Source organism: Pteronotus mesoamericanus, unplaced genomic scaffold (assembly GCF_021234165.1).
Source record: "Pteronotus mesoamericanus isolate MK-2021 breed Mesoamerican mustached bat unplaced genomic scaffold, CSHL_Meso_final contig_557, whole genome shotgun sequence".
In the NCBI taxonomy this organism is placed as follows: Eukaryota; Metazoa; Chordata; class Mammalia; order Chiroptera; family Mormoopidae; genus Pteronotus; species Pteronotus mesoamericanus.
Genome location: NW_026555200.1, coordinates 26,327 through 44,606, shown reverse-complemented (window position 1 = coordinate 44,606; position 18,280 = coordinate 26,327). Strand labels below are relative to the sequence as shown.

Here is an 18,280-nt window from a genome sequence, read left to right as displayed (position 1 = left end):
ATGAGAGGCCACGTATGACCCCCAGACAAAAAAGTCAGGGTCCCTTCTGCCACTCGAGCCCACTACTGGAGGCGGTCAGGGAAGGCATGGCCACGCCCCGCCGCGCAGCTTCCCCACGTTTCGGCAGTGCGGGCTCGGGCCCCACAGGAGGCCCAAATACCCCGAAGGCAACACCCAGAATTGCGGGGATGGGGCTCTTCTCCAACAGAAACTAGTGCCATGGGCTAGACCCTATGCCACGGCCACCGGACTGTGAAAAGGGAACACAACCCTATTTTGTCCCTAATGGTTCCACTGGATTTGCAGTGGTTGGCATTTACTGAGCACCTACTATATATTCACTTTACACACATTATCGCTGGTCCTTACATGTCCTTGGGGAGCAGCTACTGTTCCCACTTTAGAGATGGAGAAGTGTAGGCTCAGGGGCAGTAAATAACTGGCCCAAGATACACAGCTCAAAAGTGGCAGCACTGGGATCCAAGCCGAGGTCCCTCTGATCCCACATGTTCTTTCTCGGGGGACCTCTGGAAACAAGAAGGAAACGCATTTGTTTCACCCAAATGAGGTTTATTCACGAGCATTTAGGAAGTGCCCACTGTGCCAGTCATTATTCAGAGATAACAGAGAAGCCTGGGTCTGAGCGCTGGGGAATCTGGGAAATCAGACGCAGACACGCAGGATGATGCCCGGGCAGCACTGTGTGAACTCACATCCTACCACACCAACCCCAGCCCCGCCAGGGCACAACGGAAGGCGGTGAGCCGGCATCCGCAGATACCTGCTATGACCACCAGATGGCAGCTGTAGGCAGCTCAATCAGACTCCCTCCGGGAGACCCATAATGGGTCACCTTGGGTCATTTTTTCCTAGGGATGGCAGTGCCCGGTGTGCTAAATAGCTTGAGGGAAAGGAATATTTTTAGGTATCAATCACCAGTGGGAAAAAACATGCAGGATGCAGAGACCCTGGAAGGGTCGCCAAATAAGAGACCAAGGTGAGACAGTAATAGTCAGGGATCGTTCGACCACGCCCCCTGCCCTGCGTCTCCCAGCCCTCCTCCCAGGGGGCAGCACTAGTCCCTCCCCATGGTGTAGCCCTGGATCATGCTGCTGAAGTAAGCTGGCGTGTTACGCTCCGGGTAGAAGAGGATCATGTAGCACTTAGGGCCAAAGTAGCCCAGACTAATGCCCAAGAGGTTGAGCACAGTGACCAAGAGGTCCAGGATGGTGACCAGCACCCCCTTGTAGGCAGACATGAAGGTGCAGAGGGAGACGGAGGAGGTGAAATAGAAAGTCATGCAGAAGGTAATGAACTTGGCCTCGTTGTAGTTGGTAGGCAGCTCCTTGCCCACGTAGGCGAAGCTGAAGCCCGCCACAGACAGCAGCAGGTCCAGGCTGGTGTTGACCAGCAGCACCTTGCGGTAGTTGGGGTTGCAGGAGAGGATCATGATCTTGGGGTCATCTGGGTCAGCGTAGGCGGTGGGGTGGGTGGTCGTGATCAGAAGGCTGCCTACCACGATGACCACCTTGACCGCTGTCATGAATGCCACGAAGATGTAGGGCCCGTGGTAGCGAACCCAGTAGCCGTAGGCATGTGGGAGGCGACTGGCCATTTTGAAGACGCAGATGATCTGGAAAGAGCGCACGGCGATGCAGGAGATGCAGATGGTGAAGCAGAGGGTGAAGAAGGTCTGGCGACAGAGGCACGTGGAGACCGTGGGTGGCCCTACATATGTGGGGACCATCATGTACGCCACCAGCAGCGGCACCAGCATCAGGAAGCACATGGGGCCCCCAGCTGAACGAACCATGGGTGTCTGGAAGTGCTTCCAGAATATCACCAGGATGGCCAGGGTGCTGAGGAAGCCCAGGGCAGCCAGCATGGCCACAGCAATGGTAGGTGCTTCGCGCCATTCGAGGAAGGCCAGTCGTCGCTTGAAGCAGGAGGTGTCTTTCCTGTGGGACCACTCATTATCTGGGCAGGGTTGGCAGTCAAACTCATCTGTAAGAGCCACGGCAATTCCCATCAGCCAAACCCACCCTCCTGGGCTCCAGGGCTGGAGAGAGCAAGTCAAGGGCAACCCCTGCAGGCATAGCCCACACCCACTGAGTCCCTTTACCCACTGGCCCATCAAACCCTCACAGCAACCCCATTTTGCAGATAGAGGAAACTGAGGCTCAGCCAGGGTAGGTCACAAAGCCAGGACCTGAACCACAGTCTCCTGGACTCAGAGCCTAACAACTATAATTCCTTCCTTCCAAGATCTCACCCTCTGGTGGGAGAGATATTCAACTATTTATTCAAAGAATTTATCCGGCAAATATTTTTCTGAGCACCATCCACTGCAATGGGCACCTGACATGGGAGGCCTCAGGGATAGATAAACCCAGGCCCCTGCCTTCAGGCTATGGGCAGACTTGGGGAGAAAGTCCAGTGAAATCACTTGACAGACTTCTATTGAGCAGCTGCTCTGTACCCTGGGCTCTGCTGAGCACACAGCAAGTGCTTTGATTGGCAGACGTATGCATGCACTTAATGTGAAGTCATTAATGTGCAGTGAAGTCATGAAAACAATCATGGGAGCCCCAGCTCTGAACTGTGCTAGACACTAAAGTGGACAGAGAGATGACATTGTCCCCACCTTCCTGGAGTTTATGATCTGTAGGGAGAGATGTTAGTTAATTCTTCTAATCAAGAAAGTCATTCAAGAAATATTCACTGAGCAACCATTATACACTGAACTCTTGAGAGGCCAGAGAGATAAACCAGATACTATCCCTGTCCTCCAGAAATGTTTCTTCTATTGGCAGAGCCATCCATCCATCCATCCATCCATCCATCCACCCATCATCCAGTGCACTTGTGCTGGCCAGACACCACGGAGCCATGGACTATGTGTATGTGGGTCCAGATCAGTTTCAGCCCCACCTGGCTGCATGCTGTTCCTTCTCCCTAAATCAGCCTGCATCGAATATTTTTTTCTACAGCAGCGGGGAGACACAAGTGGAAACAGACATGGTCCCTGGCCTTTGGGCACTTATGTTGCCTCAGGTAGACCCTGCCAAAGGGGAAGAGCCTGGAGACCCCGAGGCAGGGCAAGGGCAGGGCAGGGGTGCAGGCCTGCAAGCCGTACCTGCAGTTTTGTTGAGGAAGGTGCCAGGGAGGCAGTCAAGACACTCGAAGCAGCAGGGGTGGATGCCCACAGCCTTCTTCTTTTGCCCAGGCTGACAGTCCTTGGAACACGTGGACACGGGGACCTGGAGGGGGGAGGGCATGAGGCCCTGAGCATGCTTCCCTACACTCTGAGGGCCTCCTCACTCTCCCCAGCTAGCAGGATGCTCAGGGGAGGGAAGCCTGGCTCCTGACTGGGAGGGAAGGGGGTGCTGAGACTCCCATTAGAACTGGACCTTTCTGGGAACCCTCTTAGTCTTGCCTGCCCAAGACCTAACAGCACCCACCCAATTGTGGGGACAGAGACTTCAGGCAGCTGTTGGGGGCCCAGGGTATGACTCTGGGGCTGCTGGCAGCCACCTTGTCTCCAGGGCAGAGAACACACCTGAGGAAGAATCTGAGGGATGGAGAGCATGAGACCCTGGATCCATCCTTGCCTGAAGCCTCACTTCTACCCCTCGAGGTTTCCATGATGTAAGGCAATAAATCAACATTTTGCTTGCATCGTTTTCTGTCACTTGTAGCAGAGTCTTACTGAATGCAGCCTTCATGGAGGGGCAGGGGTTTTCGGGTGAACAAGAGCAGGTAGGCAGTGACCATACCTATTGTTTCAACTGCTCTATTTCTAGAACCTCAAAGAGGACCCAGTCTCCAATGATTGTTTATTAAGTGAATGAATGAATTATAGGCAGAGGAAGCAGTAAGAGCAATGGGGCAGAGGAGTGGAGGGGAGTGGCTTGTTTGGGAAGAGGGCGAGCCTGGGCCTGGCTGGAGTGGGGATGCACGGGGAGGGCGGGGGAGGGCAGAGGACTTGACTACGGCACAGTGGGAACCATGGCTCCTGAGAGTGGAAAGCGCCTGCTTAGATTCTCGTTGCATAGAAATCACCGCAGTGGCCCATGTTTCAAGAGTGCACAGAAGAAGGGCCAAGGGCCCAGGCAAGCGGGTCCACGGCAGGACCACTCAATCCCAGGGCCGCTCTCTTCTTGCCTCCCAGAAGTCACCTGTCTTCTGTCCCACCCCTGTTGTCCCTCTAGCCTCTGACACCACAGCTGCAAGCAATAAGCACAGCCTAACTCCTACCTAGATAAACAAAAATCTCCTACTAAAGATTTATTTATCTCCTCTTCTTTTAACTAATACAATATGTCCAGCCTTCAACAAAAGAAAAGTTACAAAGCATGCTCAAAGACAAAAACAAAAATCACAGTCTGAAGAGAGAAAACAGGCATCGGATATGTCAGAGATTTTGGAATTATCAGACTAGGAACTTAAAATAACTATGATTAACAGGCTACAGCTCTAATGGAAAAAGTAGGCAACGTGCAAGAACAGATGTAAGCACAGAAATGGAAACTCTAAGAAAAGATCAAAAGGAGATGCTAGGGATTTAAAAAACAAACAGACCTGGTAACAGAAGTAAAGAACACCAGCAAACTGGTCAGAGTCAAGGAAAGAACTAGTGAGCTTGAAGATACTGCAATAAAAATCTCCTACACTGAAAAACAAAGAGAAAAAGAGAGAGAGAGAACAGGACATCTAAGAATTATGAACAATTACAAAAGGTAACAACATATGCACCATTGGAAGAACCAAAGGAGACTAAAGACAGAAAAGAACAGAAGAAATATTTGATGGAGAATTTGGCTAGAATTTTCTAAAATTAATGACAGGCCCCAACCCACAGATGCAGGAAGCTGAGAGACAGCCAGCAGGGTAAGTACCCAAACACCTGCACCTCGGTAGATCATATTCAAAGTGCAAAAATAATACTAATAATAAAGACAAAGATAAAATCTCAAAAAAAGCCAGAGGAGGGGAAATACCAACAAAAGTGGCCACTACAGGAAAAAGAAGGACATTTTATAATGATAATAAGGCCACTCTATTAAGATGATATGACCATTATAAACATGTAACAAGAGAGCCCCAAAATACATGATGAAAAACCATTCGAATTTAAGGGAAGATAGACAATTCAAATATAATATTCCACAGTAACACTTAAAGACTTCAATATTTCCCTCTCAATAATGGGTAGAACAATCAGACAGAAAATAAGTGAGGAAATAGAGGACCAGAACAACACAATTAACTAAGTAGATCTAACAGACACATACAGAACACTATCCAATAACAACAGAATACATATCCTTCTCAAGTTCACATGGGACATTTTCCAGAACAGATCATGTGTTCGACCACAAATGAAGTGTTAATAGATCTTTAAAAGATAGATAGCACACAAGTTAGAAATGAAACACAGAAGGAAGACTGGAAAATTCACAAATGTATGGAATTTAAACTATGCTCTTAAACCACCTATGGATCAAATGAGAAATCACAGAGGAACTTAGAAAATAGTTAAAGATGAATGAAATTGAAAATACAACATACAAAAATGTGGAACACAGCAACGCAGGGGAAGGGTGAAATTTATAGCTACAAATGCTTACATTAACAAACAAGAATGTCGCATATATGTACCACATCTTTATCCAATCATCTATTGATGGGCCTTAGGTTGCTTCCATATCTTGGCTGTTGTAAATAATACTGCAATAAACAGGGGTGCATGTATCTTTTTGAATCAGTATTTTGGATTTCTCTGGATAGATACCAAGAAGTGAAATTGCTGAGTCATAAGGTAGCTTTATTTTTAATTTTGTGAGGACCCTCCATACTGTTTTCCACAGTGGCTGCACCAACTTGCAACCCCCCAACAGGGCACAAGGGGTCCCTTTTCTCCACATCTTCACCAACACTTGTTTGTTGACTGATTGATGTAACTAGTTTAGATGAAGTCATACTGGAGGAGGGTGGGCCTTACCCTAAAATGACCAATGTCCTTACAAAAGGGAGAGCCATGCATAAAGAAGACAGAGACCCAGGGTAATGGACCAGAAGCCATGGAGAGCCAACGGGGCTGGCAAGCCACCGGAAGCGAGGAGAGAGCTGTGGCACAGGTTCTCCCTCGCAGCCCTCCCACGGAACCAACCCTGCCAGCACCTTAACCTTGGACTCCCAGCCTCCAGGGCTGCGAGACAATACATTTCTGTTCCTTAAGCTCCACAGGCTGTGGCGGTTTGTTAGAGCAGCCCCAGCAAACAAATAAAGACAGAAACCAATTTCCTCCATAAACATCCCCAAGAAGCTCAGGGACCCGCAGCATCAGGAGTCTGGAGCTGAGGATAAAGTGTGAGGCAGGGGAATCCTAAGGGTCTTCGAGAAGCTCTGCGGCCCCCTTGGTCTCCTCCCGCACCCCACCAGCAGAGGCTGGGGCTCTACCCCTCCCCCCACCACCAGAGTTATGACACGACCTAAGGAGGAGTAAAACGGGACCTTTAGATCAACAGACGTCAGGCACAGTCAAAGGCGTAGCTACCGTCCCAAGAGTATTAATTGACAGGTCGTAGCCTGAACGCTCTGATCCCCACAGTCCTGAGGGGCCAGAAAGCCCCGAACGTCCAGTTCCCAATCAGCGGTGGCAGAACAGGACCCCAGACAAACAGAGACCCCCACCAGCTGTGGGTAATGAATCCGGGGCGCCCTCCTTGATCAAAAGGGCCCCGGCCACCCCTGCAGAGTCCGTCCCCAGCCCTCAGAGAGCTGACCGTGCTGTCGGGGCTGTGCCAGGAGATGTTGCGGACCCCCTCCAGCCGCCGCCGCGTGGGGTGGTAGGAGGCGACACTCTGGAATGGGTCCTGGCTCGGGTTCCACTGCCACTGAACGACCTCCAGGGGGATGGGCAGGTCCCCGTACTGGTTGAAGATGATCTGGTGGCCCAGGAGGGTGAAGTTGACCTTCTTGATCTCCTGAAGGAGCTGGAGGGGCCGGAGAACAGGCAGGTGAGGCGGGCATCAGAGGGTGGGCCAGGCCTGGGAGAAATCGGCCTGCCCACTCGCCCTGAACCCACATCCACGCGATGGGGGTGCCAGGACATTGCAAGTGTGGCGTCCGCCAGGCAGTGGCCGAGCGCTCGGGCTCTGGAGCCAGGTGTTTCTGGGTTTAGGCATCGACTACACCACCTGCTATGAGGCCTGGGGCCTATCGCTTAACGTCTTTGAACCCCCGTTTCTTCTGCACCATGGGAGCAGCAAAACCCCTACTTTCTGGGCTTGGAAGCAATAAAGGAGTTAATTTACGTTTGGGGCTGAGGACAGTGCCTGAGAAACAGTAAATGTTCACCTCCTCGTGAAGATTTGGTAATATTTCTCTCTCTCTGCAAGTCCCCTCGGCCATGCCTCTGGGACCCAGTACCTGGACACCAGGGCCCACTCGTTCTCTCCCCTGTAAGAGTCGGCCGGGATCTCCCCTGCCCCGCCCCCCTGGTCCCGCCAGTCTCCCCTACTCTGTCCCATCACTCTCAGGATACAGACACTGGGACAAGTTTGAGCTTGCTTGGGACTGGGACTCCTTGGGCTTGAATTCCATCCTAGCTCTGTCCTCAGTTTGCTGTGTGACTTTGAGCAAGTCACTGAACTTCTCTGGTCTGACCCCAAAAGGACTTCCAGGTTAGATATCCCATCCGTCTGACTCCTGGATTTTTTCCTCCATAAATAGGAGAGCCTATTGGGCTATATCTTGGGGCCCTGGAGCTCACCTCACCTTGGGACTGACAGACAGACAGATAGCCAAGGGGGTTGGTCCCTACCCTTCCCCCCAAAGAGGCTTCCAGAGTCAAGACTCTCCTCCTGGAATGTCCAGCAGCTGCCCTCTCCCCTACTTAAGTCCTGCCTTCCCTGTCCCCCTCCTCCCGCCACACACGCGGCTGCAGCTCTGACTTCCTGCTGCATTCAGCAGAGACAGAGTCTCCTCCTTGGGCGAAGGTCTGATTTTCTCACGGTGCCAGCCAGGGCCTGGCACGTAGTGGATGCTCAGTAAATGGAATTGGATAGCCTGGTGCTCTCTGGTCTCCTCCATCAGGGGAGGAAAGAAGTCAGCTGCTCCTTCATCACAGCTACGGCCAATTGTGGCTGGGAGAACACCTGGAGGGGGAGGTTGGCCAACGCTGGTGGAAGGGGCCAGGCCTGGGCTCAAGCTCACGGTCCGCCACTTACCACCACGCAATCATGGGTGAATCACTGTAACTCCCCGCCCCTCAGCTTCCCTATCTGTAGGTTATCAACCCCACAGGATGGCCATGAGGCAAGGTGAAGCACGTTGGGCACTCAGTGCCTAGTAGGCGCTCAAAACACAGTGAAGCACTGGTGATTGTTACGTATGTTATTAACGTAGCAAAGTATATAGTAAAACAGAGTATTTACCAGCTGGCACCGGAATTCCTTTTAAAGAGTAACTACATTAAAAAAGAAAAAAAGAAGAAGAAACCCACTTAGGGTTGCCAGGTTGGGCTCTGAGATTATGGGTGGAGAGGTACAAATAAATAAAAGAAAGAGAGAGGGGATTTTTAAAGAACTCCCTAAAGTGCTGTGTTAAGGAAGTGACCAGGTATTTGGAGATGGGCGGGTAGTTATGAAAGTGAAGGAAGGGAGAAAGGAGAGAGGCCAGAGACAAGGGTTGGGTGATTGGCTGAGCCCCAGCCTATGAAAACCCCAAGGAATGGTTTCAGCGCAGCAATGTCTGATGGCAAAGGATGAAGAGCGCATCTCAGCTGAGAAACCCTCTCCTCCTCTGGATCCTTCGTAAAACCTTCTCCACCCTGAGGGTTTGGTGCCGGAGGTGTGTGTGAATCAGAAAACACAGATGTAAGTTCCAGGCCTGATTCAAGGTGATGCAGATTTGGGACAATGAGCCCCGAACCTGTCGCAGCACCTGGAGAAGTGGTGGGAGCCCATGAGCCCCTTCCCCAGGCGCTGGACCCTGGAGAGACTGTAGGGGGCTCTGGGGCTTCCACTTTCTGTGGGGTTTGTTTCCACGGAACTTCTCCTGAACCTCCAAGGACAGACTATCTTGGATGGTGAGGATTAAATTAATGAAAAAGGGCATTTGGTTTGGCACCGTGAAGGATTTCTGGTTCTATGTGTCTGGAGGCAGGGCATGTCCCGTGACCTCTCCCACCTATTGGCCCAGAACCCACCCAGGGATGAAGAGGCTAGAGCAGAGATGGGAGAGGGAGCGCTGTCCCTGCGCTCTCCATGGCAACCAAAGACTCTGCGCCTGCTCCAGGGGCCCTGGCTTTCCTCACCTGCCAGGGATAGACCACCTCCTTGGGGCAGCTGGTCTGGCTGCAGCCCAGGAGGCTGTGCAGTGCGTGCGCGACGGCATAGACAGCAGAGTACACGTTGTAGGCCCCACGCTGGCTGGAAAGTGTGAGGGTGGTGCTGAAGGACTCGGTGGTGTCCCGGCAGGTGTCACATTCCTGGTTGCAGGTGGCCCTCCGGCTGGTCTTGTTGGACGTGGGCGGCCTGGCCCGGGCATGGCGCATGCGGAACTCGCTGAAGCCTGGGATGGGCACACTCTGGGTGGTGATGCCCAGGAAGGTACCCGTGTGGCGCAGCTCGGTGAGGTTGTGGAGGACCAGGTCCGTGGCCCAGGACTCAGATGCGATCCACACGACGCCGCTGAAGTTCCGGCGCAGCACTTCGCGGAAGAAGTTGCGCAGGGCCAGGTCCGGGGAGAACAGGACCACCACGCGAGCCGAGCTCTGCTGCAGCTTGTCCACGATGGCCTCCAGGCGCTTGCGCTCCTGCCTTGTCACCCGCTGGTTGGGCTGCGGTGTGGGCAGCACCTCCTGGAAGGCGATGCAGACGTCGCGGCCGGCCAGGCGCTCCCCGAGCAGGTGGCTGTTTTCGCGGCCGTAGTCGTCGCTGCTCACCAGCACGATGATCCAGTTCCAGCGGAAGTGCAGCATGAGCTGCACCATGGCCTCGATCTGGTGGTCGGCCCCTGGCACTGTGCGCAGCACCGCGGGGAAGCTCTGCTTATTGCGCAGCTTGTTGCTGAAGGCGCTGTAGGTGATCTGCCGGAGGGGAGGGGCCGCAGCCATTGAGACCCCCCCTGCAACCACCGTTTAAAACTGCAGTCCCCCTCTACCCACTCCTGTCCAGACATGCCCCATCTCCCGTACCCTGCTCGACTTTTCCTTTACCCATTACACTTCTGTCTAACATCCTAAAGCCCTTACTTATTCATGTCTACTGCCTATCTCTCCACTAGAAGCTAAGCTCTATGTTCCCAGCTGCATCCCCAGTGCCTACAACTGTACTTGGCCTCGTAGGTACTCAATAAATGATTGTTAAATGAATGAAAGAATGAGCCCAGTCCTGGACTAGATGTTTCACATAAGAGTACAAACACGTACTGAGCACCTACGATGTGGTCAGACCCTGTGCTAGGTACTTTACGTGACAAAAACAACAGCAAAAATTACAGAATTTGTAACCACCCACTGTATGGCAAGTCCGTTGCCAGCTGTTTTTTAATGAGTAGGTATTTTATGCTAGTACTGGACCAGCCACTTTCAGTCATGGTGTTGATAACAGTGCTAATGATAATAGTAATACTAACAGCACTTTCCTGAGAACCTACTATACGGCAGGCCCTGGGCGAGGCAACTATACAGGAAAATGTTGAGCATTTTCTGAGTTTCCATTCTGGTGCAAGATGCTCGACGTAACAACAGTAACGTTACTGACTATGTGCTGTGTGCCAGAAACACTTGCATAGGTTAAAACACTTTAGTCTTCAGACAGTCCTGGAAGAGAACTCTTATCTCACTTTACAGTGGAGAAACTGAGGCCCAGAAGAATGAAGAGATATGCAATTAAAGACTTCACAATGAGCAAGACTCAGAGCCAAGATGCACAACAAAGACTGTTTGCCCCCAAGGCCTAAGCTCTCAACCAACAGGCCAGGCTGCCTTCCCAGGATTGGGGTTGATGTCCTGACCTTGTCTTTGCTCCCACCTCCACCCCATGACTAGTGGGGAGGAGTGAGCTCTCTGGACAACCACACTTCTGCCCGCCTCCCCAGCCCCTTCTCCCAGGACCCAGGGACCTCACCTGTGGAAGGAGAAAGAGGGAGAGGAAGTGGCCCACAGTCATGGTGGACTCAGAGTTGTCGGGGCCAATGACGGCCACCACACGAGGCACGTAGTGGCTGTAGTCCTCCTGGATAGGCAGGAAATAGTCCTCGCCCGCCAGGAAGTAGAGCACGGGCTGGACATTGTTGGAGACGTAGCAGACGTCCACCATCTCGTAGCCCAGTCGCACGCCAGGCAGCAGGCCACTGTGGTTGTTGATCTCCTCCACCGCAAAGCGCATGGCCTGCATGAAGCTATAGCCCAGCGCTTTCACTTCATACCTGCAGGGGTGCAGTAGGGTGGGAAGCAGGTCCAGAATGAGGCAGTGGGCAGGGGAGAGCCAGCCTGTTGCTCCTACATGCCAAAGGGAAATCAAGGCATTGCCCAAGAAGGAGCCACTCCAGAAGATTCTGGTATTTTTCCACATTATTGTCACTGTGCCACATCTCTAGGATCATCACCATCCCTATGACCACCTCTGACACTGTGGTCTCTGTGGCCACCATCCATTGCTACCATCGCCACCACTATCACAACTTTATGGACTCTGGACTCTGTCACCACTCTGCCAATGTCTGCCCAGGTTGACCGTCATTATCCACTCTAACCTCCATCATCATTATGATGACTGTCACCATCATCGCTAGTATTCCTATTACCAATATCATCATCACTGCCATCACTGTCACCACACGTCTGTGATCACCATTACCAACACTACTGTCAACACACCACCATCGCCATCACCACCACCAACACCCTCAGTATCCTCATCATCACCACCATCACCACCATCACCACCATCGCCACCATCACCATCATGATCACCATCACCATCACCACCATCACCACCATCATCACCATCACCATCACCATCACCACCACCACCACCATCACCATCACCACCACCATCACCATCACCATCACCATCACCACCACCATCACCATCACCATCACCATCACCACCACCATCACCACCATCATCACCATCACCATCACCACCATCACTGCCATCACTGCCATCACTGCCATCACCGCCATCACCATACTCCAGTTTTATTATCACCAGCATTACTGACATCACCATGATAAACTTCCCCGTCATCACTTCCATCATCACTATCACTTCACTGGACTCCCTGCCATTATCAAAGGTGTCAGAACAGTGAACATCATGCTTAGGACCACCCCTGGGACCACCCCCCTCACCTTTCACAAGCCAGCATGTAATCTTCCCCCATATCCTATGAGTCAGTGCTTAGCCATCTTTTGCGCTCTCCTCCCTCCCTCCTTCCCTCCCTCCCTCCCTCCTTCTCTCCCGGGAACGCCGTTACCCACTCTGCACAAGGTCACTAATCTCTAACCCCAGGCTGGCTCCAGTGTCGGGCCTTCATCCCGGCATGGAGATGGCCCACCCAGTCTCTGAGTGATGCTGCCACCCTGGGGGGCTCCTAGGGGGAAGGGCAGGGAGAAACCCCTCCTGTCCTGGAAGTGCGTCTGCCCGCCTCACCACAGGCCTGGGAAAAGGCAAACCTCCCCCTGCCCCCCGCAGTCTGAGAATCTGCTGCAGAAGAACCACATTCTGCCTCCGAAGGCCGGACACCTGCTTTCTCGACTGGGCCTCAACATGGATGCACTGGGAGTCCCCTCGTTGCCAGAGGGGTAGGGGGTGGTTTTGTTGGTCTCTAAGACATGGCCTTGTGATCTCAAATCTCCTAAAGCTCTTTATATTCAGAGACGTAACATTGGGGCAACCCAGGTCTCAGTGCTTCAGAACACCAGGGCTGAATACTCAGTCACGTGGGCTGCTGGGGCCTCCCGGGGGGCCGGTGGGATGGATCCAGGATGAAGATTTGGCAATGAATGAGAAAGCACTGTCTGAGCCCTCAGTCTGGGCCTGGCCTCCCAAGGACCAACCCTGGCTCCTGCCCCCCTACCCCACCGCCACATCCCACCTCCCACTGGAGACTCACTCCTTGCACTTGGGCACCTGCAGGAGGTCAAGGTGGGCGATGCCCTTCACGTTGGCATGGAGGGTGAAGAGGCCACCCAGGAGGTAATCCCCAGCCAGGCTGAAGTCCGAGTCCTCGGCCGGCTCAGCCAGGACCTGTAGTAGGAAGACCAGGAAGAAGACCACCCTAGCCTGGGGTCCCATGGCGGGAAGTGGGGGTCCCAAGAAATGGCTCTGCCTCACCAGAGAGCTGGCCGCTTGACAGCAAGGGATTTGCACAGACATTTACATAGCGATGGTCTTGCCACTGTCCCAGGGCGGGGAAAGCACCTGGGACAGGTGGGGAGGTAAGAGGGCGCTGGGAAGGGGAGGCGTCTGGGAGGAGGACAGTCGCTCCTTCGGGCACCCTGGGACCTGCATGGTCTGGAGGAGCCCCATTTGGAAGCAGAGAGAGCACATCCTGCCAATGTGGCCCTGGGCTCCTGTCTCATGACCGAGGACAGGTCACATACCCCTGACCTTCCAAACATCTGGGAGTAAAGGGCATAGGTGATCACATTAGTAGACCGAGTAGGGTGACATATGGAGCTGTTTACAGCCTGTTGGCCTGCCATGTGGTAGTAATAATGGCATCAGGCTTACAGCAGCTGTCCCCAAAGTAGTAGCCATTGTCAATAGGATCCAGGCACTGTGCTGAATGCTTGTCATCCTCCATGTCTCTTAATGCTCATAATGGCTGGGACTGTGACTAATCCCGGTTCACAGGTGAGGAAACTGAGGCACAGAGAAGCTAAGAAACTCACCCTGGGTTGCACAGCCACAGAGCTGAGATTCAAATCACACAGCCAGACCCCACACCACGTCACACACATCTCGAGGTCACTGCTTTTGATAAAAGCAGCCGGGCAGAGCAAAGAGAATGGGAGGTGGGAGTGGGGACGGGGGTCTCACTCCTCTGGCCGCTGCTACGCTCAGCCAACAGTCCATTGGTCAGCTTTGAAAAGTGAGCGCCCTCGGAGTCACCCACCTGGGACCAGAGCCGTGGGACAGGGGTCCTGGCAAAAAGGTTGAAAATTCCTAAAGTCAAAGGTGACTACTTCCAAAAGGTTAGGCTCAGGGACCCCTTGAAATCAGAGACCCTTGGCCACGCAAGGCTGCTTCGGTCCTTCCTGGCCCTACCAATGTGTGGCCCAGTGGGAGTCTAAGGGGACCTGCTACAGAGTGCCCAGCTCCACTGGGTCTGTCCCAGGCCTGTCAGCTGCTCCTGGGTTGTGGGAGAGGAGGCCCTAAAATGCAGAAAGGTCATTGGAAGCCTGATGTTCTCTCTCAAGGGCCAGTTGGAGCCTCCCCCAAGAAACCATCCCTGTCCCCAGTTCACAGGAACTGCCCCTGCCCTGAGCTCCAGGGACCCTCCCATCTGTGTCGTCACTGGGCATCCTTTAACAGTATATGTCGCTGACCGTTCCCGCTGATGCGCGCGCCTACACTGGGGGAGCCCTGAGGCCGTGTGGTGCGGGCCCCCGGACTGGCCCTCAGCTCTGCTTTCTGGGGGCGCACGGGCAGGTCACGTAAACTCTCTGAGCCTGTTTCCTCCCTGACTGAGACAGGGATAACCATCCCAGTGTCACAGGATCTGTGTGGGGGTTAAATAAAATGGCACGTGAGACCCGCGAGGTGCAGAGCAGACCCCAGGGAAAGGCAGCTTTGTAAGAGTGCAACACTGTCCCTCTTATAATGAAATGAGTTGCCGCAGGTGCCACCATGGGCTCTGTACCCGGCTGAAGAAGCCAAGGCTTCCTGAACTTCCCTGGGAAGATGCCGGATGTTGTTAGCAGCTCCGGAAGGAGCATCCATCCCCCACCGTTGGCCTCTGCTGGGGTGGATCGTTCCACAGACATTTAGAATGGCGAGGAGAGGCGCCCTAATGCTATGGGAAGTCAGGATTTACTGTGTGATCTTGGACCTGTGTCCGCCCCTCTCTGGGCCTAGACACACAGCTGGTGGGGAGGGGAAGAGCCAACCCATAAAACAAAAGGAGTAGCCCTGCATGGGGTGTCTGGAGGCATGGGCTCTGGACCTCAGTTTCCTCATCCATACAATGGGAGGCCCCCTTCGCACTGCGCACATCCCCCCTCCCTGTCAGCCAGCCAGCAGCCCCGGCACTAACTCACCCTCTGTCCTACGGGTTCTCTCCAGACCCCTCCCCGCTTCGCCACACCCCAAGCTTAGATCCTCTTCACCTCCTGTCTGGACCTCTCTGTGCACCTCATGCTGACGGTTTAAATCCCTGGCAGTTTACCTCCTCCGAGCCTGCCAGTCCTCTGCCCTAACACCTTCTGGGACTGCCCTTTGCCTGCCAGATCAGGGCTGAGCTCCTGGCCTTGGCACTTGAGGCCTCCCCGGTCCGGCCTCAGCTTGCGGTCCTCTCTGTCCCTGCCTTTCCAGCCTATTCTCTCCTGCACCATGTGCCCCAAACTCCAGCCATCTTGGCCCCCTTGGAACTTGTAGGCACTTAGGGAGTTTGGAAAATAATAACAAGATAGTACCTTTTCCAGGGCATGTTATATGTCAAGCACCGTGCCAAGAGCTTTATATGCATTATATCACTTAATTCTCACAGTCACCCTGCAAAGCAGCCATGAGAAAACTGAGCCTTAGAGGTTAAACAATTTACCAAAAGTCACACATCTAACAGGCGGTGGCTCTAGACTTTAGAAGCAGGCTGCCCCAGTCTCAACCCCCATGCTACCTGACTTGGCTGCATTCTGCTTGCAGGAGCCATCCCTGCTATGCCTGGCTCCAACCCCAGTGTGCAGGCGGCTGCAGGGCAGAGTGGCTGAGAATGCCATTCACCCAGTGGGCACTGGCCGAGCCCACTATGTGGCTGGGCTGGGTGCGGTACAAGGGACACAGCCAGGGACATGGAAGGAATACAGCTTACAGCCAAGACAGAAGTCAGGGCCCGCATGGGAGCAGCACATGCTGGGATGCCAGGGGCGCCAGGGCCGCCAGGGCCACCCACAGTGAGGGTATCATGGCAGAGCTGGGACAGACTGAAGAGATCGCCAAACCGACCCATCACACAGATGGGGCAACTGAGGCTCAGAGAGCAGCAGTTGTCCCAGGGCCAGGAAAGCAGGCTGACTTCCCCTTGACTCAAGTTGAAAGTGTGTCAGGGTAGCTCTGTGATGCCCCAGGCCACGCTGGCCCCAAGGTGGGGCAAGGAGAAGGGAAGCCCCTGGCCAGCCAAGAGCTTCACGGGGGAGGCAGGGGCTGTGCCCCAAAACATCGGGGCTGATGGTGACAATGAGCACGGGTTATTTCCATGGCAACAAGTTTCGATGGCTCACTGCTGAGTACCCGCCATGCTCCGTCGTCCCACTTTATTGTCACTACCTTTTCTATTTCCCCATTTGGCAGACAGGGAGACTGAGATTCAGAGAGGGACAGAAACTTATTCAAAGCCACACAGCAGGTGTGTGGATGGAAGGAATCAGAGGCTCAAACGGGGGCAGATGGGAGTGGTAGCAACCAAGGGGCTCCAATGGGGAAGAGATAACAGGGAGAGCTTCTTAGTGTATGCGGGCTGTCAGCACGGACGGGCGGTCTCTCTGAGGACCCCAGTCTGAAGGAGCACTGGACAGGGAATCGGAAGTCTCCGCATCTGGTCCAGCTCTGCCCCACCCTGCAGGTTGCTCTCGGCAGGCCGCCTCCATTCTCTGGGCCTCCGTCTCCCCGCCTGCAAAAGGAACTCACTTAGTGACAAGGGTCCACAAGGATCCTTTTGTGATTCTGATGGAAGCCCTGGACACTCACGTGACACCTAGCAGATGCAGATGAGCATCTAAACCCAGGCGCCGCCAGGCCTGGTCCACGAGGTCCGTTCGCAGACCCTGCGCTGAGACGCCCCGGGCGGGGTGGTCATCACACTCCCCTCTGCCCTGACATCATCTAGGAGAGGCAACTGGATGTGGCCGAGTCTCCGACCGCTCTGAGGACAGATGCCCAGGGACACTGTGTCACCCTGATTCTCCACCAGGGCTACACACACAGCACATGCCCTGGGGTGGCCCAGGCCGGACACAACTGTCACCCTCCTGCCATAGTCCAGGGCCCGAGGTGCCCATGCTCACACCTGTGTGGCCACTGGTTGCCAAGGCAATGGAGAGCCACGACGTTTATGCAAAGTACATGGGGTGGGGGCAGCATGGAAATGGGGGGCCCCGGAGAAGCTGCCCATTTGCCTGGCATCTGCTCCCCTGGGGCGCTCACGGGGAATTGGCTAGAGGGGCTGCCCTGAACTTCCTTCCCCCACTCCCATGGGGCTGGGGCCGGCAGGGCCCAAGAAAGGCTTGACGCCAGGGACTGGGGCAGCATCAGCTCCTCTTCTCCGCCCCACACCCATCTTGCCTGTTCCTTTCCTGCCATACTCCCTCCCCCAGGACAAAACGGGGCAGCTAGAAACCAGCTCCCATCTGGCCTAGAGTGGGCAGGCAGGCCCTCCCCGAAGAAGGTCTGGGCGATGGGCCCCCTGAGCCAGCCGACTTGGTTTGGAAACACTTGGGAGGAGGGTCACAGGGGAGGCCTCTGAGCCCCTTCTCAGGGGGCCCAGCCCCATCAGTCACCCCTGGGAGAGCTTAGGCCTCCAAAGTGGAGTGGTCCCTGGGGTCAAGCCTTTCTTGGGCCCTCCCGGGTCAGCTGAGGCCTAAAGGAGAAACTGCTGCGGTCAAGAAACCCACTTGAACCCACGGAGCCACTGAAGCCTCCTCACCAAGCTCAGCTGGGTGACCTCAAGCAGGCTGCATCTCAACCAGAAAAAGATCTGGAGGTTCCAAGTGACCACAAGCTCAGTAAGAGCCAAGGGAAGGAGGTGGCCTTTATGGAGCCTCTACAATGCTTTCGAACATTATTGCCTTCGCCCAGCGCCGCCCTGGGAAGGATTTTTATCCCCATTGTACAGATGAGAAAACCAAGGCTCAGGAGCCCGAGTGCCTTCTGTGGAAGAACTAACGAGGCCAGAGGTGGAATGGCCAGCCCAGGGTCACTCAGCTAGTTAGCAGGAGGGTCAGGGTTGAACCCAGGTCTATGGACTTCACAGCTCACACTCCTCCCACCTGCTCCATTGGGTCCCTGACTTCCAGCTGTTCCTCCGCCATTGTCATTTTATCTCC

At 54.1% G+C, this 18,280-nt stretch overlaps 1 protein-coding gene across 1 annotated transcript; it reads right to left on the bottom strand.

Moving 5' to 3' along the window:
* Positions 1-1,075: 1,075 nt before the first annotated feature.
* On the bottom strand, positions 1,076-13,313 carry TAS1R2 (taste 1 receptor member 2). The gene is made up of 6 exons (XM_054579610.1): positions 13,132-13,313; positions 11,139-11,439; positions 9,323-10,096; positions 6,789-6,998; positions 3,137-3,260; positions 1,076-2,004 (listed from the first exon to the last, which is right to left on the bottom strand). The coding sequence occupies exons 1-6, from the start codon at positions 13,311-13,313 to the stop codon at positions 1,076-1,078; spliced, it is 2,520 nt and encodes an 839-aa protein (XP_054435585.1).
* Between the last annotated feature and the right edge of the window lie 4,967 nt (positions 13,314-18,280).